We start from the raw sequence: 24,039 nt of genomic DNA, 5'->3' as shown, positions 1-24,039 counted from the left end.
ATGCTTATAAATATCTATGCACCCAAAACAGGAGCACCAAGATTCATAAAGCAACTATTAACAGACCTAAAGGAAGATGTTAAAAACAACACAATAATAGTAGGGGACCTCAACACCCCACTCACATCAATGGACAGATCATCCAGACAGAAAATCAGGAAATAGTGGAGCTAAATGAAAAACTAAAACAATTGGACTTAATAGACATATATAGATCACTCCACCCTGAAAGAGCTGAATACACATTCTTCTCAAGTGCACATGGAACATTCTCTAGGATAGACCATATGTTGGGAAACAAGGCAAGCCTCTACAAATTTAAAAAAATTGAAATAATAACAAGCATCTTCTCAGATCAGAGTGCTATAAGGCTAGAAATTAATTACAAGAAAAAAGCTGAGAAAGGCACAAAGATGTGGAGACTAAACAACACACTACTGAACAAGCAATGGATCATTGAAGAAATTAAAGAAGAAATAAAAAAATACCTGGAAACAAATGAAAATGATAACATGCCATACCAACTCATATGGGATACAGCAAAAGCTGTATTAAGAGGAAAATTCATCGCAATACAGGCACATCTTAACAAACAAGAAAAATCCCAAATAAGCAACCTTAAAGCACACCTAACTGAACTAGAGAAAAAAGAACAAATGAAGCCCAAAGTCAGCAGAAGGAGAGAAATAATAAAAATCAGAGCAGAAATAAATACTATTGAAATGAAAAAGGCAGTAGAAAGGATCAATGAGACAAAGAGCTGGTTTTTTGAGAAGATAAATAAAATTGACAAACCACTAGCCAGACTTACAAAGAAAAAAAGGGAGAAAGCTCAAATAAACAAAATCAGAAATGAAAGAGGAGAAATAACAACAGACTCTGCAGAAATACAACAGATTATAAGAGAATACTACAAAAAACTATATGCCAAGAGAATGGATAACCTAGAGGAAATGGATAAATTCTTGGACTCCTACAATCTCCCAAAGCTCACTCAAGAAGAGGCAGACAATTTGAACAGACCAATCACAAGGAAAGAGATTGAAACAGCAATCAAAAACATCCCAAAGAATAAAACCCCAGGACCAGATGGCTTTCTTGGGGAATTCTACCAAACTTTCAGAAAGGATTTAATACCTATCCTTTTCAAGCTATTCCAAAAAATTAGGGAAGATGGAACACTTCCTAGAACATTCTATGTGGCCAACATCACGCTGATACCAAAACCTGACAAGGACACCACGAAAAAAGAGAACTACAGGCCAATATCACTGATGAACATAGATGCAAAAATTCTAAACAAAATTTTGGCAACCAGAATTCAGCAATTCATCAAAAGAATCATACATCAGGATCAGGTGGGATTCATACCAGGGACACAGGGATGGTTCAACATCTGCAAATCAATCAACGTGATACACCACATCAACAAACTGAGGAATAAAAACCACATGATAATCTCAATAGATGCAGAGAAGGCATTTGACAAGATCCAACAGCCATTTATGATAAAAACTCTGAACAAAATGAGCATAGAAGGAAACTACCTCAACATAATAAAGGCCATATACGACAAACCCATAGCCAACATCATACTCAATGGGCAAAACCTGAACCCCATCCCCCTGAAAACAGGAACGAGACAAAGATGCCCTCTATCACCACTCTTATTTAACATAGTACTGGAGGTCCTGGCCAGAGCAATCAGGCAAGAAAAAGGAAAAAAAGGAATCCAAATAGGAGGGAAGAAGTGAAACTCTCGCTGTTTGCAGACGACATGATCTTATATATAGAAAATCCCAAAGAATCCATTGGAAAACTGTTAGAAGTAATCAACAACTACAGCAAAGTTGCAGGGTATAAAATCAATTTGCATAAATCAGTAGCATTTCTATACTCAAGTAATGAACCAACAGAAAAAGAACTCAAGAATACAATACCATTCACAATCACAACAAAAAGAATAAAATACCTTGGGGTAAATTTAACTAAGGAAGTGAAGGACCTGTATAATGAAAATTACAAGGCCTTTCTGAGAGAATTGGATGATGACATAAGGAGATGGAAGGCATTCCATGTACATGGATTGGGAGAATAAACATAGTTAAAATGTCCATTCTACCTAAAGCAATCTACAGATTCAATGCCATCCCAATCAGAATCCCAATGACATTCTTTACAGAATTAGAACAAAGAATCCTAAAATTCATATGGGGCAACAAAAGACCCCAAATTTCTAAAGCAATCCTGAGAAAAAAGAACAAAACAGGAGGCATCACAATCCCTGACTTCAAAACATACTACAAAGCTACAGTAATCAAAACAGCATGGTACTGGTACAAAAACAGGTGCACAGATCAATGGAACAGAATTGAAAGCCCAGAAATAAAACCACACATCTATGGACAGCTTATCTTTGACAAAGGAGCTGAGGGCATACAATGGAGAAAAGAAAGTCTTTTCAACAAATGGTGCTTGGAAAACTGGAAAGCCACATGTAAAAGAATGAAAATTGACCATTCTTTTTCACCATTCACCAAAATAAATTCAAAATGGATCAAAGACCTAAAGGTGAGACCTGAAGCCATAAGCCTTCTGGAAGAAAACGTAGGCAGTACACTCTTTGGCATCAGTATTAAAAGGATCTTTTTGGACACCATACCTTCTCAGAGAAGGGAAACAATAGAAAGAATAAACAAATGGGACTTCATCAGACTAAAGAGCTTCTTCAAGGCAAATGAAAACAGGATTGAAACAAAAAAACAACCCACTAACTGGGAAAAAATATTTGCAAGTCATATATCTGACAAAGGCTTAATATCCATAATGTATAAAGAACTCTCGCAACTCAACAACAAAACATGAAACAACCCAATAAAAAAATGGGCTGGAGACATGAACAGACATTTCCCCAAAGAAGATATACTGATGGCCAATAGGCACATGAAAAGATGCTCATCATCGCTGATCATCAGGGAAATGCAAATCAAAACTACGCTAAGATATCACCTTACACCCGTTAGAACGACAAAAATAACTAAAACTAATAGTAACAAATGTTGGAGAGGTTGTGGAGAAAAAGGAACCCTCATACACTGCTGGTGGGAATGCAAACTGGTGCAGCCACGATGGAAAACAATATGGAGATTCCTCAAAAAATTAAAAATAGAACTACCATACGATCCAGCCATCCCACTACTGGGTATTTATCCAAAGAGCTTGAAGTCAGCAATCCCAAAAGTCCTGTGCACCCCAATGTTCATTGCAGCATTATTTACAATAGCCAAGACATGGAAGCAACCTAAGTGCCCAGCAACAGACAAATGGATAAAGAAGATGTGGTACACATATACAATGGAATACTACTCAGCTGTAAAACAGAACAAAATCATTCCATTTGCAATAACATGGATGGACCTTGAGGGAATTATGTTAAGTGAAATAAGCCAGGTAGAGAAGGATAATCTGTGTATGACTCCACTCATATGAGGAATTTAAAATTATGGACTAAGAACAGTTTAGTGGATACCAGGGGAAAGGTGGGGTGGGGGGTGGGCACAAAGGGTGAAGGGGTGCACCTACAACATGACTGACAAACATTAATGTACAACTGAAATTTCACAAGATTGTAACCTATCAATAACTCAATTAAAAAAAAAAGATTATGGTAGTTTACAACCTTGTGAAATTTCAGTTGTACGTTATTGTTAGTCATGTTGTAGGTACACCACTTCACCCTTTGTGCCCTCCCCGCAACCCGCCTTTCCCCTGGTAGCCACCAATCAATTCTCTTTGTTTCTATGTTTAACTTCCACCTATGAGTGGAGTCATACAGAGTTTGTCTTTCTCTGTCTGGCTTATTTCACTTAACATAATACCTTCAAGGTCCATCCATGTTGTTGTGAATGGGACGATTTTGTCTTTTTTTATGGCTGAGTAGTATTCCATTGTATATATATACCATATCTTCTTTATCCAATCATCAGTTGATGGGCATTTAGGTTGCTTCCATGTCTTGGCTATTGTAAATAATGCTGCAATGAACATAGGGGTGCATGGGACTTTTGGAATTGCTGATTTCAAGTTCTTTGGATAGATACCCAGTAGTGGGATGGCTGGGTCATATGGTAGTTCTATTTTTAATTTTTTGAGAAATCTCCATACTGTTTTCCATAGTGGCTGCACCAGTTTGCATTCCCACCAACAGTGTATGAGGGTTCCTTTTTCTCCACAACCTCTCCAACATTTGTCACTTTTGGTTTTGGTTATTTTTGCCATTCTAACAGGTGTAAGGTGATATCTTAGTGTAGTTTTGATTTGCATTTCCCTGATGATTAGTGATGGTGAGCATCTTTTCATGTGTCTATTGGCCATCCATATATCTTCTTTGGAGAAATGTCTGTTCATGTCCCCTGCCCATTTTTTGATGGGGTTGTTTGATTTTTTGTTGTTGAGCTGTGTGAGTTCTTTATATATTACGGAGATTAACCCTTTGTCAAATAAATAACTTGTAAATATTTTTTCCCAATTAGTGGGTTGTTTTTTTGTTTCAATCCTGTTTTCCCTTGCCATGAAGAAGCTCTTTAGTCTGATGAAGTCCCATTTGTTTATTCTTTCTATTGTTTCCCTCATCTGAGGAGCTATGGTGTCCGAAAAGACTCTTTTGAAACTGATATCAAAGAGTGTACTGCCTATATTCTCTTCTAGAAGACTTATTGTTTCAGGCATAATCTTTAGGTCTTTGATCCATTTTGAGTTTATTTTGGTGAATGGTGAAAAAGAATTGTCAATTTTCATTCTTTTACATGTGGCTGTCCAGTTTTCCCAGCACCATTTGTTGAAGAGACTTTCTTTCCTCCATTGTAGGCCCTCAGCTCCTTTGTCGAAGATTAGCTGTCCATAGATGTGTGGTTTTATTTCTGGGCTTTCAATTCTGTTCCATTGATCTGTGCACCTGTTTTTGTACCAGTACCATGCTGTTTTGATTACTGTAGCTTTGTAGTATTCTTTCAAGTCAGGGATTGTGATGCCTCCATCTTTGTTCTTCTTTCTCAGGATTGCTTTAGCAATTTGGGGTCTTTTGTTGCCCCATATGAATTTTAGGATTCTTTGTTCAATTTCTGTAAAGAATGTCATTGGGATTCTGATTGGGATGGCATTGAATCTGTAGATTGCTTTAGGTAGTATGGCCATTTTCACTATGTTTATTCTTCCAATCCATGTGCATGCAATGTCTTTCCATCTCTTTATGTCGTCATCCATTTCTTTCAGAAAAGTCTTGTAGTTTTTGTTGTATAGATCTTTCACTTCCTTGGTTAAATTTACCCCAAGGTATTTTATTCTTTTTGTTGTGATTGTGAATGGGATTGAGTTCTTGAGTTCTTTTTCTGTTAGTTCATTGTTAGTGTATTCTTTCTCTTTTTCTAATGTAAATGTTTACAGCTAAAAGTTCCTTTCTTAGCACTGATTTCACAGTACTCCATAAGTTGTGATATATTGTGTTTTCACTTTCATTTATCTCAAGGTATTTTCTAATTTCCCCCTGTGATTTCTTCTTTGACCCATTGGTTGTTTAAAAATTGTTAAATTTCTACATATTTATGACTTTCCAGTTCCCTTCTCTTATTGATTTCTAGGTTCATTCCTTTGTGGTAGACTCAATATGTGCGAAAGTTGTTGGATTGTTAAGGATTATGTTTAGCTATGAGTAACACAAAGTTAGAAACAGCACCTTAAATAATGGTGTGGTGTTTCATGGTGGCATCATGGATCCAGGTTCCCCTTGCTTTCGGACCATTATCCTCAGCATGTGCATGTTACTGTAGGGTAACACAGAATGGGGTCTATACCTCCTGGCATCATAATCTCTTCCAGGAAGAAAGAAGGAAAAGGATAAAGGTCAATTAGGTACCTGTCAGCTGAGTTCACCTCTGTTTTAGGATCCTCTTTCAGAAGCTTCTTCCAACAATTTCCAATTATATGTAGTTGCCCAGAACCTTGTCACATGGCCCTTTATTGTCTTCAGGCTGGAAGATTTAACTTTTTTAACAGGGGACATTTCTGCTCCCTAAAAAACTTGAGGTTCTTGAGATAATATATATTTTGGGAATGCAACTATCAGTCTATGTCACAGGAAGCCAGAGACTGGTTAGGAGACTTTTGTTTGGGGAGAAATGATGGTGGCTTGTGAGACAGTGGTAGTGGGGTTGATAGTGAGATGTGATTGGATACTTGATACATTTTGAAGGCAGCAGCCATGGGAATTAATGTTGGATTAGGTGTGGAAGGAGAAAGAGGCGAGAGATAAAGGGTGACACTCAGGCTTCTAGTCTAACAATTCAGTAGATGAGAGCACAATTAACTGAGATGAGGAAAAATAGAGAAAGGCCAAGGTTTTGTGTTTTTTTGGAGGGTGGATGGGAGCAAGGTGGTAATCTAGAATTCTATTTTGTATACATTAAATTTGAGATGCCTATTATACAGCTAAGTGGAAATCAATATCCTTCTGAATATCTCTGAGGATACTACTGTAGAGGAGGAAAAAATATTCCTCTACCCTATCGGTTCTTCTGGCTGGTCTAAGAATTGAATTAACACAAGATAAAATAACAGGAGAAAATCAAACAAATTTAGTAACATGTATACATGTGAGAAACCCCAGAAAATTGAGTTACTCATCAAAATAGCCAAAGCCACCACCTTAAATACCATCTTCAGCTAAAGACAAAGAAAGATGTTGGGCGTAGTCATTTGGGACTTCAAAGGGGAGGAAGGCAATTCACATGGAGAAGGAAAAGCAAATGTTTGGTAAACAAATGTCTGTCATACCTTGCAAAGACATTGTGACATGGGGAAGACTTTGATCAAATAGACCTTGCTTGGTTCCTTCCTGTCTACCACACCTAGTTTATATTATACTATAGTTATCTATGGCGATAGCTCCTTCCTGAAACAGGCCTTCTATCTTAAATTCTTTTAGGCAGTTATGAGAAAGGTCAAAGTTTCTTCCTGAGTCTTTTGTTCTTAAAAATAATCAAGCCAAAGAGACACATTTTGGTGTGGTAGATTGTGATCCCCCACATTCCCACCTTTGAAACTTCAAGAATTTTCACAGTCTAGAAGCTGAGTTGGTAGATTGTTCCATCTCATTGAACCAGTCTATTAGTCCTGACAATAAGTCAGTCCTGTTAAATTCATTTTAGGAGGTGGTAATGTAGGTAGGCTTCCAAAGTTAAGCCTATATTGTGTAAGCAAGCAATCAGGTATTTAATAAGAAGCATTTCTATGGGGGGGGAAAAACAAGGTTAATGGTTGGAGCAAATTATAAGCCAGTTTCTGAGCCCAGAGGATGGCCAACCAAGAATATTTCTAGATGTCAGGGTCAAAGCATCTTTTGCAGTTTGAAATGTCTCTGATGATGTCATTGGGTGTTCAGGTAAACTTTTTTTGAGTGGCTTATATAGCAACAGGCATGAAAATTGTCTATACATGGGCTATCAGAGTGATGTATCTTATATTAAGTGTCCAGCTTCAGTTTGCAGGGCTTCAGGAAAAAGGGTGGCTTCAGTTCTCAATGATTCCAAATCAAAAGTTGGGGGGAAATTGGAAGCATTAGTTTGGAGAGTTGTAGCCAGATATTTGAGGAAACTAGAAGAATTCAGGATTCAGTCCAGTTTACAGGTAGAAAACAAAAACCTCAAGGACAATGAACAGAACTAGAATCTAATATTCATGAGTGCATATTATAGTTTCTACTGAAACACAATTTTTCTCTCTAAAATCATTCTTACTTTTGTCAAAGATAGCCAAATTAAGACTAATTGGTTTGCAAAGTAAGTCTGGTTTCCATAAACTTGGCCCAATTATTTACATAAGTACAGCAAGAATATCAATTGATCATTTAGTGTCTTTTAAATCTGTTTTGCTGGAACTTTTTGTAAGAAATCTCAGATTGAACTTTAAAGGCCTTTTGAGGCCAGGAAAGCAAGGCCAAGGACTTGTCATCAGACTCTGCCTGCAATACCTATATAATTGGGTGAATTCTTCTCTTCTCAAGGTCCCCCAAATATCTTGAGGTTCTTGCACCTGCCAGGAAGTGACCTTCTGTACTCACCTGGTAAGATTGCTGGCAACCTGTAAGCAGGGTACCAGGCTGATATTTCCGAGGGGCTTTATTTGTTCCATAAAGTCAACTTTTGTTCCTTATAGCCATTTGGTCATATCTGAGTCTATGCATGTCTCTCTCAAATATGACATTCTGGTCAAAGCCTTGGTAATACTACCAGTGTTTGCAATATGTCCTGTTATAAAGAGAATATATTCGTGTTAAACTTATGCAAACCATATTGCCATGAAAATAAGAATATTTAATCAGCAAGCATTTCCAAATTCTGTAGGGACCAGGTAGGGAGAAAAAGGTATATGTTTGAATTCTGCCTACAAAGGTATAATTTACCAAATTGCTATAAGTCATAGTTAGCTTAAGAGAAAAAGTTTTCCTTTATATTAATAACATATGAGTACAAACATATCCATAAGGGAGGTTTAGCATCACTTATTTGACAATGCTTCCCATGCAATTTAACGTACCAAACAACGCTAATTAGTTTCATATCTCCCTCTTTATAGGCAGAGAGAACAAATTCTTTGAGAAGTTTCAGGGATCTGCTGGAAATTCTCAAAGTTACTTTCAGGTCAGAAGAAAGACTTTATTTAGGATTTGAATTTTCGGGAATTTTGTCAAAAATACCAAAAGGTTTTGAAAGACTTGGTCAAATAGGGTCATAGGTCACTGTGAAACAATACCAAATTATCCATTTAGCCAAAGTGACAACAGATGTTCAAGGCAACTATGGAGAGTTAAACAGTTATCAAAAAACCTTACTTCTCTTAACAGAGAGACCTCAGCTTTTTGAACATAGGAAATTATTTTGACAAAAAATAGAATTTCTGCCTTTTAGGTAGACTTACTCAAAAATAAAGAAAAACCTTTTATTATCTCTTTATCAAGAGTGACTAAAAGTTCAAGAAAATTATCCTTTTAAGAGAGAGAAAACCAAAGTATAATTTTTTTTAAAGATTTTATTTTTTTCCTTTTTCTCCCCAAAGCCCCCCCGGTACATAGTTGTATATTCTTCATTGTGGGTCCTTCTAGTTGTGGCATTTGGGACGCTGCCTCAGCGTGGTTTGATGAGCAGTGTCATGTCCGCACCCAGGATTCGAACCAACGAAACACTGGGCCCCCTGCAGCAGAGCGTGCGAACTTAACCACTTGGCCACGGGGCCAGCCCCCCAAAGTATAATTTTATACCAGTTTACTTTTCATATTAAAAACATTCACTTAATTAAATTCAATCTTAGCCAAGTTGATCATGCACAAAACTCTTTTTCAGGGTTCCTCTTCCACAACCCTTCTGTAACTTTCTTTTTTACATTCAGAATTTGTCCTTTCTTCTTTCCCATAACCAGTTTTGTTTTAGGACAAATTTACTTTTTTAACAAAATAAACAAAGTATCTCCATTTCTTATACCTTCTTTTCTGAAAACTACCTTACTTCCTTGTATACAGAGATGTTTCTCTTAATTTTTAGTAGCTTCAATCACATATATTAATTACAATTTTTAATTCCTAGAAACCTTAATTTGTAGTGAAAACTGAGAAGTGAGCACTTATCAACTGTCTTTTACATTAGCATTCTGTAGTTTTTATAAATACTTTTCGTAATTTCTCAAAACATATGTTACTTCATAGTATAATGTTTTAGGAAAGTACAATGCTTGTTTACTACTAGACCCAAACATCTTTTAGTTTCTCTGTAATAAGAAGTCAAAAGTAGATAAATGTATATATAATAATTAATGTCTAATATTTTATCTTATTTGGAAAGATCTAGATACTCAATGAATTTTCCATCATTTAATTTAACCTAGCAAAGCTTCAAAGTTTCATGTTAGATTTTAGAAGCCATTTTAAATAAACATGCCATAAAAAACAATTATTGCTAAAAGTTTATCTATAAATTCTATTTGCACTTACATCTATTTAAATCATTTCTTCCCAACAATTATGTTTAGATTACTCATGAAAACTTCATGAGACATTAGACAAAATTAGCTATCATTCTAATTTATTATTTCTGTTGACAAATTTGTAACAGAGATAACGTGAGCTTATTCGACTAGTAAACCCAGGCTGTATGTCTGCATCATCTCCAGTGCTGATAACTTTGAGGACATGTCTATTTTAATCAAACCAACAAACTTAAATAAGCTTTTATTTACAAAAGATTATTTTATATCATGTTCATTTGAAAAATACTTGGGTTAGTTTCTATTACATTTAGAAATAATTTATATAAGTGCTTAAGCCAATTAAATAGAGCTCTTAGTTTTGGCCATACTACCTGGAGGTAGAAAAATATCTCAGGTTTACAATATATACATATAGAAATACATGAACACACGGGCAGAGACAGAAAGAGACCTTATAGCTTCCATTAAGTTTTTGCTACAGATCAGATACAATACAAAACTCACTAGTTCATAAAAGAATAATTGGATTCAAATTTTGTTTTAGCAATTGGAAAGAGTTATGTTCACCTGCTATATCTTTTTACTAATATTTGTGGAGAGGACCTTTAAGATCTTTTTATTTTTTTTTGTCCAATTTCCAAATATTTCCTCTCCCATTTTGTAAGACAAAGATAGTTTCTTTTCTCAAATACTTGGGTTGCAGCCTGAATGATATTAAAGGCTGATTTGCTCATCCAACTCTACTTTCTTTAATTTGCTTCTTTATATCATGGAGGTTTTTAATTAAGAGGTAAATCAAAAGATTTTTATGTTCTAAAACTTCAGGACAATGTGCCACACCTTTAAAACGTCTGCATAAAGTATTTAGCAAAGGCCCTCTTTCTGAATGAACAATTTAACCCTAGACCAATTCACCCTCAGAGGAGGAGTTCCATTATTTTTTTTATTAGCGCCTGAATATTAGCCTTTAGTTTCTATCTCACATTGTATGAATTCAGGCAACTGTATTGACTTCCTTTAGCATGTTTAATTAACATTGCCTGAAGGACAGATTTATATGCTCTCTGTTTTACAATATCAGGCAGGGGAAATGTTCCCCAGTGAGACACAATGTCTGTCCCCACAATACAATGTATAATATAATCAGGCAAAAGAGATGCAATCATTTCACATAAAGGCCATTTAAATATACCAATTCTGCTACAAAATTTTATCTTAGTTCCATCAACTCTTTTACCTCTGATCATAGTTTCCATTAGCACTTCATCAATAAGCTCAGTCTTATAATATCAGGTAGGGGAAGCACTCCTGGCCATACACAGCATTTTATTTCCAAAAAACACTCAGGCAAAGTTGACATAACTTCATATAATACTAGCTCAAACATTCCAACCTTTATAATCCTATCACCTCTAACACTTTTATGTTTTCTCAGTCTAATTGTAGCCTCTGTCAGTGTCCCAACAATGAGTTTTGGTGCACAACTCATGGGGTTCTTACATCAAGGAGCCTCAAAAATTTTTCTTTCCAGTCTCCTGGTTGTTTTATCCATCCCTATGCAAAAGACTTTTAGTTCCCAGAGAGAGGTCAAGCCAAGGGACCCTGGCCCTTTTGTCAATCTTTAACTTTATTAACTGGCCTAACTGTTGCCCCAAGCAATTGTTGTTCAGGTTTCTCATTGTGATCTATGCCTTCTGGACTTTTTAAATTTCTCCAAACTGGGGTAAATTGAGCATACTTGTTTAGGGCCCTTTAATGTTGGGGGGGCCAGTAGGAGGTCCCTTTGGCTTCCCCCAACCTTAGGCAGTGCTGTATTAAAACCTTTGTTTTAACTCCATTAATGTCCATTTTTTTAAAATAACCATCTAAAGATTTTCACCCTGCTGGGACGAGTCCCACGACTCTCTCCTTTCTGATTCCTCGTTGTTTTCTCCCCTTTCAATATTTGTTTTATTTACCTGATTTCCTAAAAGCCCTTTTGAAAATTTCCACCTTCTTGAGAAGAGTCCCTTGACCCTCCCCTCAGCTTCTTTCCATTCACTTGTTAACTGAGTTATTGCTTTCATTAGCATATGTAAGACCATGAGAGGAAGCTGAGACCCCAAATTTGATTAAGTTCTTAAAGCTAGTTGTTATTTCTTTGTATTTATTTTTAATTTGGTCTCTTCACAAGTACCTGTAAAACAGCTGTTTATGATGAGCGCTCTCTAAAAATGTTTCCAACTTAGAATATTTTCCAATTTAAGAGGTCCATTGCCTGGCCACTGATGAGTAGGATCTTAATAGCAACTCATACCAATAAGCCTTTTATGGACATGAGAGATGAGAGGAATCCCCAAAAGACAGTGCAAAAGAAGCAGCCCTCACAAGATCAAGAACATCCACTCCCAAAAACAGTCTAAGAAAGCAAAGGCCTTCATTGCACAGGCAGTAAGGATGGTGTCGTGAAAACAATGTCTCTGGTCTCCCACAGGAATGTGGGATGCCTCTAGTTAGAAACCCGCTAATCTGTGACACCGGACAGGTGCTACTGGAATGGGATTTTTCTAGCACTAACAAGCAACGAAGTTTGAGATGACAAAGGCCTCTTAAGGACTGGGACCCCTATGAAAAAATCCCCTGAGAACTGATACAGCCATGCGACTAACTGCCCCGGAGCAACTCAAAGGAGGTTTTGGAAGCACTTAACTGTTTTTCAAAATTGATTTTTTTAGTTACATTAAGAGATGCAATTACCAACTGCCCTAAACAGGCCCAAACGCCACCACAAGAGTTATACATGTGCAGATGGCCGAGAGGTGCCCAAGGGTTCATTTTAATGTTAAGATCTCTGCCCCAGGAGGAGCTGAGGCCTCATTATCATAACATGAGATGTATGTGGAAGCTTATTTTCCAACTGCATCTGCGTGAGCCTATACCCACCTCTACATGTGATGACGAAACTTCCCTTTTGAATATTCATTCCCATCCAAAGTAAAATGTTCCTGCTTTCCTTGCCTGGAGAGCCACAGCTTTGGAAATATTTCCCCCTGGGCTCCTTATTTGCTTCAAATAAATCTTACTTTGTGTGACAACTACTTCTGGTGAAGACTTTGATTTCAACTCACCAAGAAGTGGACCCACTTTGGTTTCATAATAGCCAGACAAAGAGACTGCATCTTGGAACCCCATTCTATTTGACTGACCACCAGATGCACGCTGGTATGTGCATCCTCCAAATGGCGGAGACCAGTGAAGTCACAAAGCCAAGCTCTCAGACATAGAACAAGACACAAGAAAAAATCTTATCTTACATACACATGACTGCTTGAAGCCTTGGATCTCTTGGAGCCAAACTAATACCTATGAGAGATGTGCCACGGGGTTGGGGATTGTGTGTAGTTTTACAGAGTACCTTGTTGCACAGAAATTTCCTTAAGGTTGGTGGGTGACCCATGTCATCTACCCCATTTGATGACCAACTTATCCTATCACAGGAGTCTTTTTGAGGTGACGAGTGTCCTAATGGCTCTTAAAGGCTTGACCCATGCCCACCTATTTTGTGGCTTTTTGACTTCCAAGGTGTCCCTTAGCAATAGCTTTTACCTCATGTGCATATTAACCAGATTGCTAGGCCGGCCCGAACAACAGGTTTATCAGGCCTATGCCTGTGGTTTTTCCTTTTTATGACAAATGACACAAATGACAGAGACAGGGAAAAACAGTGGCCATCTCTAGGAGGAGAAGGATCAATAAAAACCAAAGAGTTCTCAAACCAAATTTCCCAGAATCACCGAGTCCAAGAAACTAGCTTCACAAGTATTTTCTCCTGCTAATCTAAATTTAGAAAAGGAAAAAACTCATCACTCTCGCTTCCAATGGACCCTGCAGGCAGAGATCCAGGAGATTAACATGGTAAGCACTCTTACCTCCTGCTGGCTCTTGTTGGAGGTCCAAGATATCTTGGCTGCAGTAGTCCTGGAGCGAGCAGTGTCCAGCCAGTTTTCTCTCATCTTTGTCACCAACCCTAGGGAAGGAAGACATATTCCTCTTCCCTTCTAGGTTCTTCTGGCTGGTCTAAGAATTAAGTTGACATGAAACATAATAACAGGAGAAAATTTAACAAATTTAATAACATGTATACATGAGAGAAACCCTAGAAAACGGAGTCACTCATCAAAATAAGCAAAGCCACTACCTTAAATACCATCTTCAGCTAATGACAAAGGAGGATGTTGGGGGTAGTGGTGTGGGACTTCAAAGGGGAGGAAAGCAATTCACATGGAGATGAAAAGCTGTAGGCTCCCCAGCCATCCCTGCCTGTCCTCTTCCACCCCTATACACCCTCCAGGATATACCTGTCACACAGCGTACAGCAAATGTTTGGTAAACAAATGTTTGTCATACCTTGCAAAGACATTGTGACATGGGGAAGACTTTGATCAAATGGGCCTTGCTAAGTTCTTGTCCACTAAACCTAGTTCATATTATGCTATAGTTATCTCAGCCACAGGGCTGGCCCCTATTTTTAATTTTTATTTTCTACTAAATTCATTTAAAGCAATGAACTTTCAAATGTTAGAATCTGAACTGTTTTTAAGGGAGATTTTGGGAAATTCAAGCAAAGGAAAACAAAATGAGCAAAAACACAGGTGTGGCAAAGTACAAGAGTATTTCAAGAATTCAAAGTCAGATATGTTTGCCTGGAGGAGAGAGACTGTAATGGGAATATTGAGAAACTTGCAGAAATAATTTAGAGTGAGTGTGTGAGGGCAATGAATAACAGCAAAAGTGGGAAGCCACAGAAGATTTAAGAATAAGGTCACGTTATTAATGGCTTAATATTAATAAACACTTAAGCCAAAAGTATTTCTTATGAAAACATCATTCATTAAATTGTTCTGTGAACTAACTTGGTATATAATGAGCCCTCTGTGGACTAAAGGAGATGATGTCTGGGAAAGTGGTTTCCAGTACTAAGAGTGCTACAATGAGATGGTGTCGAGTTTTCTCTAGATGAGTTGGCACTGCGCGTGCACATGCTGATGCTCCCAGACCACCTTCCTCCTTCACTGCAGTCTTGATTGTGTGGTTGAAGGGGCATCAGATGGAAATTTGGGACACCTGGATTAGGCTAATAAGCATCTGGGTTACTTGGAGCAACACACTTCAACTTCAGATTCTTGTGTAAAACAAGGAGTAAGACTGGATTATCTCTAAGGTGACTTCCATCTCTAAAAGTTCAAAGGTTCTGTGATTCCGTAATTGTTCCTATACACCTTGATTTAGCACCAAGTGTTTCCTTAGGCAGTGTTAAGTACCCATTTAACAATTGCAGGTTGAAAATCATTGAAAATGCTACCTCAATATAATGCTACCTCAATATAATATCAGATGCCATTTATTATCTAAAGCACTTCACTTCAGATTACATTTCTTCTGACGATTTTATTTCTTTTCTATTTTTGTTTCTGCTTGAAGTTGTGTATTATTTTGATGTTACAAATTCAGTAGGGTGAATATTACAGTATCAAGGAAGCTAAAATTATATATGTGTGTGTATATATATATATATATATATATACATATATATACATATACAGATTTCTTTGACAGTTGGAAAGTATAGTAATTATGAGAAAATATTTAGGTTTAAAAATTTTTTATATCTTTAATAACTATTGAAAGAATAAAATTATCTTAGTAAATGTCCTTGCATTACAAGCAGTCTAAAATGAAAACTTCTCTTTTTATAAGGTGGCTTTTTCACCAGAAGAATACATTTCACCATCTTTCAGGCCAGAATATAGAGAATTCAAACCAAAGTATCAGGTGAGTCCTGAGTTATCCTATATCAATTATATTTAAATACTAGGTTTCTCTAATACTTTATGTAATTCAATGGTTCCAAAACCAGACTGCTCATTAGAAATACCTGGCTGTCTTAAAAAAAAATATGTATTCCCAGGTTTCACCTCTGACATAATGAATCTCAATCTGGAAATGGAGTCTAGGAATCGGTATTTCTCAAAAAACCTCATGGGATTCTTATGCTGTCACCTGGGTGTCAACTAGCATTTGAAAACCCATTATAATAAATAGTATCCATTAAAATGATGTTTGAACTACTAAGTTGAAATAAACTAAAATGCATACTAGGCTGTTTATTCCACATTTTGCTTTTTTCAATTGGATGATGTAGAAGTTGTATGAATAAAGAGTTTGAGTAAAAGACTTCATTTTGAAGGCTACTTCAGCCTGATCCCAGAGCTGCAAAACTGCCTATGGATATTACACTGAAATTTCAGTGTAATCCAGAATTTTTTGTACTGTTCTCTCTCAACCATTTGTGAGGCATAATAGTATTCATCAAAAAGTAAGATTCTACTGTGACACAGCAAATACTGGGTAGAACTCAACATCATTTTTGAAACTCTCAGACTTAAGTCTTTAGGGAATACTTATGATAGTTTCAATGGGATTTCTCCTACTTGCTTGTATTTTTTAAAAATTTCCTACATTGCTACTAAAATCATAAATATTTATTTGGCTAGAACTTAGATCCTGATGGGAGCCATTGTGTAAGCAAATGCAGCTAACACTGGAAATTAAGTTCTTAAGAAAAAACTATTTATGAGTGCCTTTTAAATATTTAAAAATATTCCAGGTATCAAAAAGCTCTTGGACATAAAATAGTATCAGGATTAGGTATTTGAAAATTTTGCATTACAATTCTTACTATTATTTCAACTTCAAATATTTTTAAATAGTTAGTTGTTTTTCTCTTGTAGAAGGCAGGAGGATGAATATATAGACTGATAGATTGCTCAGAGAAACTTAACTAGAACATTTATTATAAATTTGACATAAATACTACAGCATTTCTTACCTTTTTTATTTTTAATATTACAGTTCCAGAAATTCAACATCAAGAACAGTTTTGATCCTTTTCTAAGGAATATAAATGACAAAATGTCAGTCAGAAAAAAGAAAGACGGAGACACGTACAAATGTGGAAGCATTTTAAGTGCAGAGGTTATAGAGCATGAAGACCAAGATCCTCCTTACCCAACACAGTCAAAGACTGCCAGACCCACTAATAAAACCTGGCCGCAAGATCTCGATATCACCGTAAAGCCTTTAGACACTAAGAAAAAGTTAGCCCATGATCCTGGTATCAGCACAGTCAAGACTTTGGATGCTAAGAATAAGTTAAAGAAAAGACTGCAAAATCTATCTTTACCAAACTTTGAAGGAGAATCGTCAGTGACTGGAAATGGAAATACACATCTCTTCTCAAAATCATTAAGTTTTCCTTCCCACATAGAAAATTTGAAACAATCAATGGTGCTCAAGTCAATTTTAAGTAAAAATCTGCAAGATCTTTCAGATAAATTATTTTCTAAGACAGAAGTTCCTATGGACACTGAAGCAAGAAAGAAAAATCATGGTTCTTCACTTCTAAGTGTTCATGCTGAACCACCAAGTAGTTTGGAAGACAAAGTATTCGAAAAAATTCAAGATTTAAATAGCTGGCTTTCAGAAGGAACCATTTTAAACTCAAAGACTCTTTTAAGTCAAATAATTAAAGATGTTCCTGCAGATTCACTGTCAGAAGGTGCACCAGGGAGTTCTTCAGAGGTAGAAAAGAGATTTGTCTCTGAGACACACTTAGAGACTGGTGAGACAGATTTTACAATTAAAAAGAAGCATAGTTTCAAAAAGAAACATTTAAAAAGTGAAGGATCCAGCTCAAAACCAAGTCTAAATTCCATTGTGCATGATTATCTTATAACGCAAATATTCACTGCCCCCGTCCTCTCAGATTTGGAGATTGGAGTGCAAGAATCGAGTGGAACACAGATGAACTTGTGGACTCAGTTGCCCACAGCCTGGGAGAGTGTCTCTTCAAATAGTCTAGTTCACTATGAAGACAATGATGATGAAATAGAATTGCCACAGGCTAAATCTGTTATAAGCCAGATAATACAGTCATTTCCTATAGATACTCTGTTAGAATCTGGGATAATCAAAGTGATCGAATTAGGTGAAGAAAACCAGAAGAGTTCTTTGCTGGATACAGAGACAGTCTTTGCTGAAGAAAAGCCAAAAGATTCCACAGAAGATTACTCAGAAATCAAAGGCAAATCAGAATCTCTTTCAGGGCCGAATATACCCACCATTCCCAAAGAAATTACTTCTTTTTTTAATAAAAGAGTTGAATTGATAGATGAAGGCCAAAATATATCCCAACAAGATTCAAAATATCAGTCAACACCAGATAAAAAAACAGATTTGCCAAGTAATGGTCAGAGGCTTAATAGAGAAGAAAATTATCTAAGTTCTACTTCAGAAAATTTAAGTAACTCATTAATGGGCAAACTTAATGAGTCAGATGTAATAATGTTAAAATCCTTTGTAAAAAACATGTTTAATGTTTTTTTCAAATATAGTCAGTCTGAAAGAAGACAACCAGAAAAAGAATTAGAAAGACTAATTCAACATCCTTTTCCAAATAAAACAAACAACCTTGAAGAAATCAGACAGAATTTTGATGAAGCAGACAAATTAGACAGAAAACCTATTTTGAGTCCAAAGCTGCGTGTATTTTTAGAAGAACTCTCAGAGTCAGAAATAAAAAATTTAAAATCTGAATTAAGTAAACATATCCAGCATTACCTTGTAGAAAGACTTTCAGAATCAGGACATATCACCAAAGAGGACTTACCAACAATCTATCAAAATCTGTATTTGATGAATGAGAAAGCACAACCAAAAGGGCAAAATATCTTTCTGGAGAAATATTCAGAAACTGTAAAAGAAATCCTGTCTTTTGTAAATAATTTTAATCGTCATTTCATAGATAAACATTTGGAAATAAAGCTAAGATCTTTTTTAAATGAAATTCTCCAAAACTATTTCCTAAAAAACCTTTCACAAAACAGTTTATTTAAAGACACAGAGTCTGAGCCTGTACACTCAAACATATCTTCTCGAAGAAATAAAAGTGCCTCAATATCTTTTCCTGAGTCAGGACAAGATATTTCTAGGGGGAGTTTTGGTAGAAGACTTGAAATGAACATGAAATATCCTTTAAATCAGTCTCTACAAAACTATCTTATAGCTTTATCAGAAAATGAAATATTAAATCTAAAAGCTGATTTAAGCAAACACCTCCAGAGGCTTTTTATAGACAAACTTTCAAAAGCAGGACTAATCACAAAAAGGCAATTAGAGGGGATCAACCAGGATATAAATTTGATTAATTCTAGTTCCACACCATTAAAATGTATAAAGCCAGGTTTATCTTTTAGAGGTGAAAATCAATTTATGGAGGAGCATTCAGAAAAGCAAAAGAAACATTCAAAAATTGTTCAAAAAACCGCTTTGCAAAAGGTTCCTGAGGATAAACTTGTAGAAACAAAACTGACAAGAAAGGAAGGGAAGGAATATTTTTCCTTACAGAATATTAAAGAAAATCCATCAATAATTAGGGAACGGAAAAGATATTATCCTAAAGAAGGAACTAAAACACTGAGTTTAATTAAAGCACAACCTTCTTCCAATAAAAATACCCAGGAGATTCCATTAAATAAGTCATCAGAAAGACTTTCAGGTTTAGTGCTTAAGAAACAAAGGAAAGAATATGGTTTCATGCAGCTTCCTCGAGGAGAAAACTTTGATTTTAAAACAGAGATTCAAGACCCACAGGGTTGGAGCAGTAAATCAAAAATACCTCAATCAAATGCTTGCTCTGAAAGGACACTAAAAACGAAGTCCCTTGAAAAAAAGGGTCACAACAACATCCATAAATTGTTGGTACAGGAAAAACCTGAAGCAGTGCTGTCACCATTTCCAGGAATTCCTAATTGCAAAATGCCAAATGACGACAAAGAATATGTGAACAAAGTCACTATTCCGTCCACGCAGAACACTTCAACGCATTTCACTTCCAACGCTGGGGAGAAACTGAAATTAGGAGACCAGTATTGTCAGAGATTGAAAGGAAATAATAACAATAACAAAAAACAACATTTAGTAACATTTGCACATTACAAAAAAGAAATACAAACTCTTTATATAAAACCAAATGAAATTTGCGATGAAAAATGTGTCAAGATCCCTGAATCACAATCATTTAAATATAAAGTTGTGGAAGCTGAGAAAAACTCAAAACCAGCCCTCTTCCCGCAAGTATTAGAGAGAGAAGTTCTAAAGCCCAAGGTCCGAAAAGAAAGAGACCATGTCAGCAAACCAGAGAAGTCATTTAGCAAGATAGTTAGGACCCTGCCAGCCACACTGCCCGCCCCAAGTGTTCTAAGGAAGTCTGTGCCGAGGACGTTGCTGCACTGGAAGGCAAGAAGAACCGTACATGTAATGATGTTTTTCTAAGTCTTCTGCATTTGGCAAATTCTGTCAATAACCTGCTTTAGCGTGTATATGTCTGCATGCAGGTGTGTGTGTAACCTTCACCGCCACAAGACATACAGACCTCCAAATTTTAAAAATTCTTCTGACATTCAAATATCACCTCACCTGCTTTAAAATTCAATCACAAAGTCGGGGGCTTGTTAACATACTTAGGGCCTTGGTATAAATAGATAAAGCGCACCCCCTCTGGAGCATGCCTTAGAGAAAGGCAGCCTTTCCTCTGGGCAGACTCTGCAGGCTGCACAGCCTGGAGCCAGAGCGCACAGCCCTGTCTATGCGAGTCTCTGGATTTCCGCCCTGGCCCAGCCCTCTGCCAGGGGCTGTGCTGCAGCCGTAGCAGTGGCTCTCTACTGTGGAAACATCCCTGCGAGTTCCTGTTCATGCAGATGTAAACAGACAGTCTTCTTTCAAATTGCTGAATTATCTTTGTTTCAGAACACAAACATGAATCTCCTATTGTGTGCTCCTATTGTTAGCAGTTATTCTGCTAAGCATTAGGGATATGCAAAATTTATAGTCTATTGGATCATGAATTGCAAAATTTTAATTTGACTTCTACTCCTCTTCTTTCACCACCACCCCTCTACTGTATCACGTGCTGAGAAACTTGGGAATTCAAATCTATTTTTGCTATTAACATGAAAACAATTAGGAAGGCAAATCTGCTCCTAGACTTTATCCGAACTGTTCTAGAGCAAAGTTAACCTCTAGGAACGGAAGGGACTGATTTTAATTTCCTGGACACTGCTCTTCTCAGTGTATATAAACAGGCGTGACCCACAATTGGGAAAACTCATAAATTCTAAAGTGATTTTATGTTGATGATTTGATGTGCATAATTCTACTTTTGAATGAGAAAATAGATCTAATTTCAGAATAGCTGCTTTCAATTTGTTTCCCACAGTCAAACAAATTATTAGCTTTAGTAAAGAGTAAAAGCAAATTAGTGGCAGGGTAAATGTTCTTAATGTAGCTTATACTCTCAACTTTGCATTTCTCTTTTCTGTCTAAATTCAGTAATTTAGTATTGAGTGTGTGTGTGCGTGCACACGTGTGTGTACATATACTAGGAAAAGGAACTAGATGTATTCATAGTTTTTGGAAAGCAAAGACTTTCTGAATTTCCTTTAGACAAATGGAATCTTTAATATCACTTTTTCAAACAAAACAAGAAATTGTATTCATGTTATATGGTATAAGATCATATAGGATCTCAGAACCCTTATCCTAAGAGTGGGCAAGGGGGATAGAGTAACCTTATCTCCCTCTGGTAAACCAACAGTACCTACACTTTTCTCTTTAGTGAAGTTGACAACAGAGAATTGAGTGGTAAGGGTGTTTTTCAGATCAGCAGAAAGACTTGCTCATTTGATCCTCAAAAATCCAAGAATCTCCCAAAGGAATCAAAACAGGAGATAGAAAAAGTGATTTGTAGGAGCATCCAGAAAAATGATCAGCGGTGTAGGTCTCCACGCACTTCCACTGGCACTCCCAGTATTCAGTTATATCAACCTTGAAGCAAAAATTGTATATTACTCAACAGTGTAGCAGAAATTCCCTTAATAATATGGCTTACTAATTGCTCCATGTACGTAAGAGGGAGGAGCAAGAACGTTTCCTTTCCCTCTGCAAACCCAGGCAAAAATGTAAAGTAGATAGAAATTGTCTTTAGACTCTTTATACCTCCTTTTTCATAAATCTCTCTCTTGCTGCCTAATTCTTCTCAATCCTTCCTAGCCTCCCTCGACCTTTCAATTCTCTTAATCCACTCCCACCTTCTCTCCAAATCAAAGCAGCCCATTCCCTTGGAGTGGCGTCTCTGCAGAGGGTTAAGGGACAAGCTGCTCAAACAGCAGAGGAAACTGCACTAACTTGAGAATGACTAATAGCTCCATACCCTCTTGGGAGTACTTGTAGATTATTATATTTTTATTATAAAATGTAGCATATTATAGAAATGTGAGAAGAAGAAAACAAAGCCCATAATTCCAACACCCTAACCCAACCACCATTTCTTTTTTATTTTGGTGTATATCCTTCCAGTTATTTTCCTGAACGTTTTACTTGTTTACTCTCCGAATGTACACAAAAATCTTTAATATAATCTTTATAACCATATTCTTAGATGCTGGTCTGTGTGTGTGTACGTATTAAAGAAGATAGTAATTTTTTAAAGAGTGAAAGTTTGGTTAATATAAAAAGTAAAATATAAGAGTTCATAATTTAAATTTGGGCTTGGGAAAGAGAGATTTTGGAGAAGTCTAGAATAGCCTGGCTGGCTTTGCCTGGGAGTCTGGCTCCTGAGGACAGCTCCCCTAAATTTTTCTGGTTCCCAGCTTCGTATCTTTTGAAATAACAGATCCTTTGAAACTAACATTTTTTAAAGCAGTCTCTATGGTAGTGCCTAATGGGAGGCCTTGGATGTAGGGTCTGGATTTGGGGACTGCCCTTAAAACATTCGACGCTCTTATTCTTTAGCTGTTGATATTATAGGCTTTGGTCTTTGTAAATTTAAAATGTACTTTTAAGAAACCTAACTCACCAACTTGATCTTTTATTTTAATATTTAGGATTGTTTGGATAGATTTGAGGATTCACCTGTGACCTCTTTCAAGCATCTTGTAAAAGGCAAATCAAGAGTAAGGCTTATAGGGAAGAACCCTGGTGACATCCAGGTACCAGATCCGGTAAAATACTCAGCGAGACCGTACACAGCGCCTGACGGTCACCAGCGTCGAGAGGGCAACGCTGGGAAGTTCACGAGTCCTCGGATGGTTTCAGCAGGCTTACTTCATGTAAATGATACAATCTCAGATTATGAAATCCATAAGATGCGGCAAAAGAAAAAATTAAAAGATAATATTGAAAAACATTCGCTCATTTGTGATATTATCCAAATGTTAACAGTTCAGAATGATACGTGAGGCCAACAGTCAGAATATCATCTCTCCAGTTAGCAAAATGGTGTGGAGATCTGTCCTTTTGTGTGACAGAAGTCAGCAACTAAATTTCATCTTGTTACAACCATTTCGTTTTAATTAAAATGAAAAAGAAATGCTTTTGATGTAAATGTGTTTTTGTTTATGAACCTTAGGGAATAAACCCAGAAATACACATCCAGCTGATATTCGTGAGTAAAGTTTGATCTCCCAGCTTCCCCAATTCTCACATCTACAGCGTCCCTCCGGTTCCCAGTCTGACTTCCCACCCAGCTCTCAAGCCCCGCCGCGCGGTGCTCAGGGTAGGGCCCTTCTTGGGTGCTGGCGCTTAGCCTTTTGTAATGAACATGCTTTTACTCTGCAGCTCTAGTTACACGCCAAGACTCAACAGTATGCAATTCTCTGCACCAATAGAACTTGTATTAATTTTAAAATCATCTGATGTTACAACTCTTTAACACTACAAATAAAGAACGTATTTAATACTAATTCCTGAGGCATCTCCTACACTGGAGTGACTTCCTAACTTACTCAAAAAACTATGAAAGGGCCTCTTTAATAACATAAAACTCAGGAAACTATATAAAACTGTAGAAAATGCATTAAAAAATCATCTACCTAAACCAACAGGATTTACATCAGAGACTTCTGAGAATTG

The 24,039-nt window shown here is 36.7% G+C and overlaps 1 protein-coding gene across 1 annotated transcript in view; it reads left to right on the top strand.

The window, feature by feature from the left end:
* The window catches only part of C2CD6 (C2 calcium dependent domain containing 6), a 160,932-nt gene extending 137,480 nt beyond the window's left edge, over positions 1-23,452 (top strand). The window contains 3 exon segments of the mRNA XM_046659433.1: positions 15,769-15,843; positions 16,924-20,385; positions 23,013-23,452. Coding sequence (XP_046515389.1) covers positions 15,769-15,843; positions 16,924-20,385; positions 23,013-23,366 — 3,891 coding nt within the window. The 3' untranslated portion in view covers positions 23,367-23,452.
* The last annotated feature ends 587 nt before the right edge of the window (positions 23,453-24,039 follow it).

This window comes from Equus quagga, chromosome 4 (assembly GCF_021613505.1).
Source record: "Equus quagga isolate Etosha38 chromosome 4, UCLA_HA_Equagga_1.0, whole genome shotgun sequence".
Classification (NCBI taxonomy): Eukaryota; Metazoa; Chordata; class Mammalia; order Perissodactyla; family Equidae; genus Equus; species Equus quagga.
This window is presented reverse-complemented; position numbering and strand designations above follow the sequence as displayed.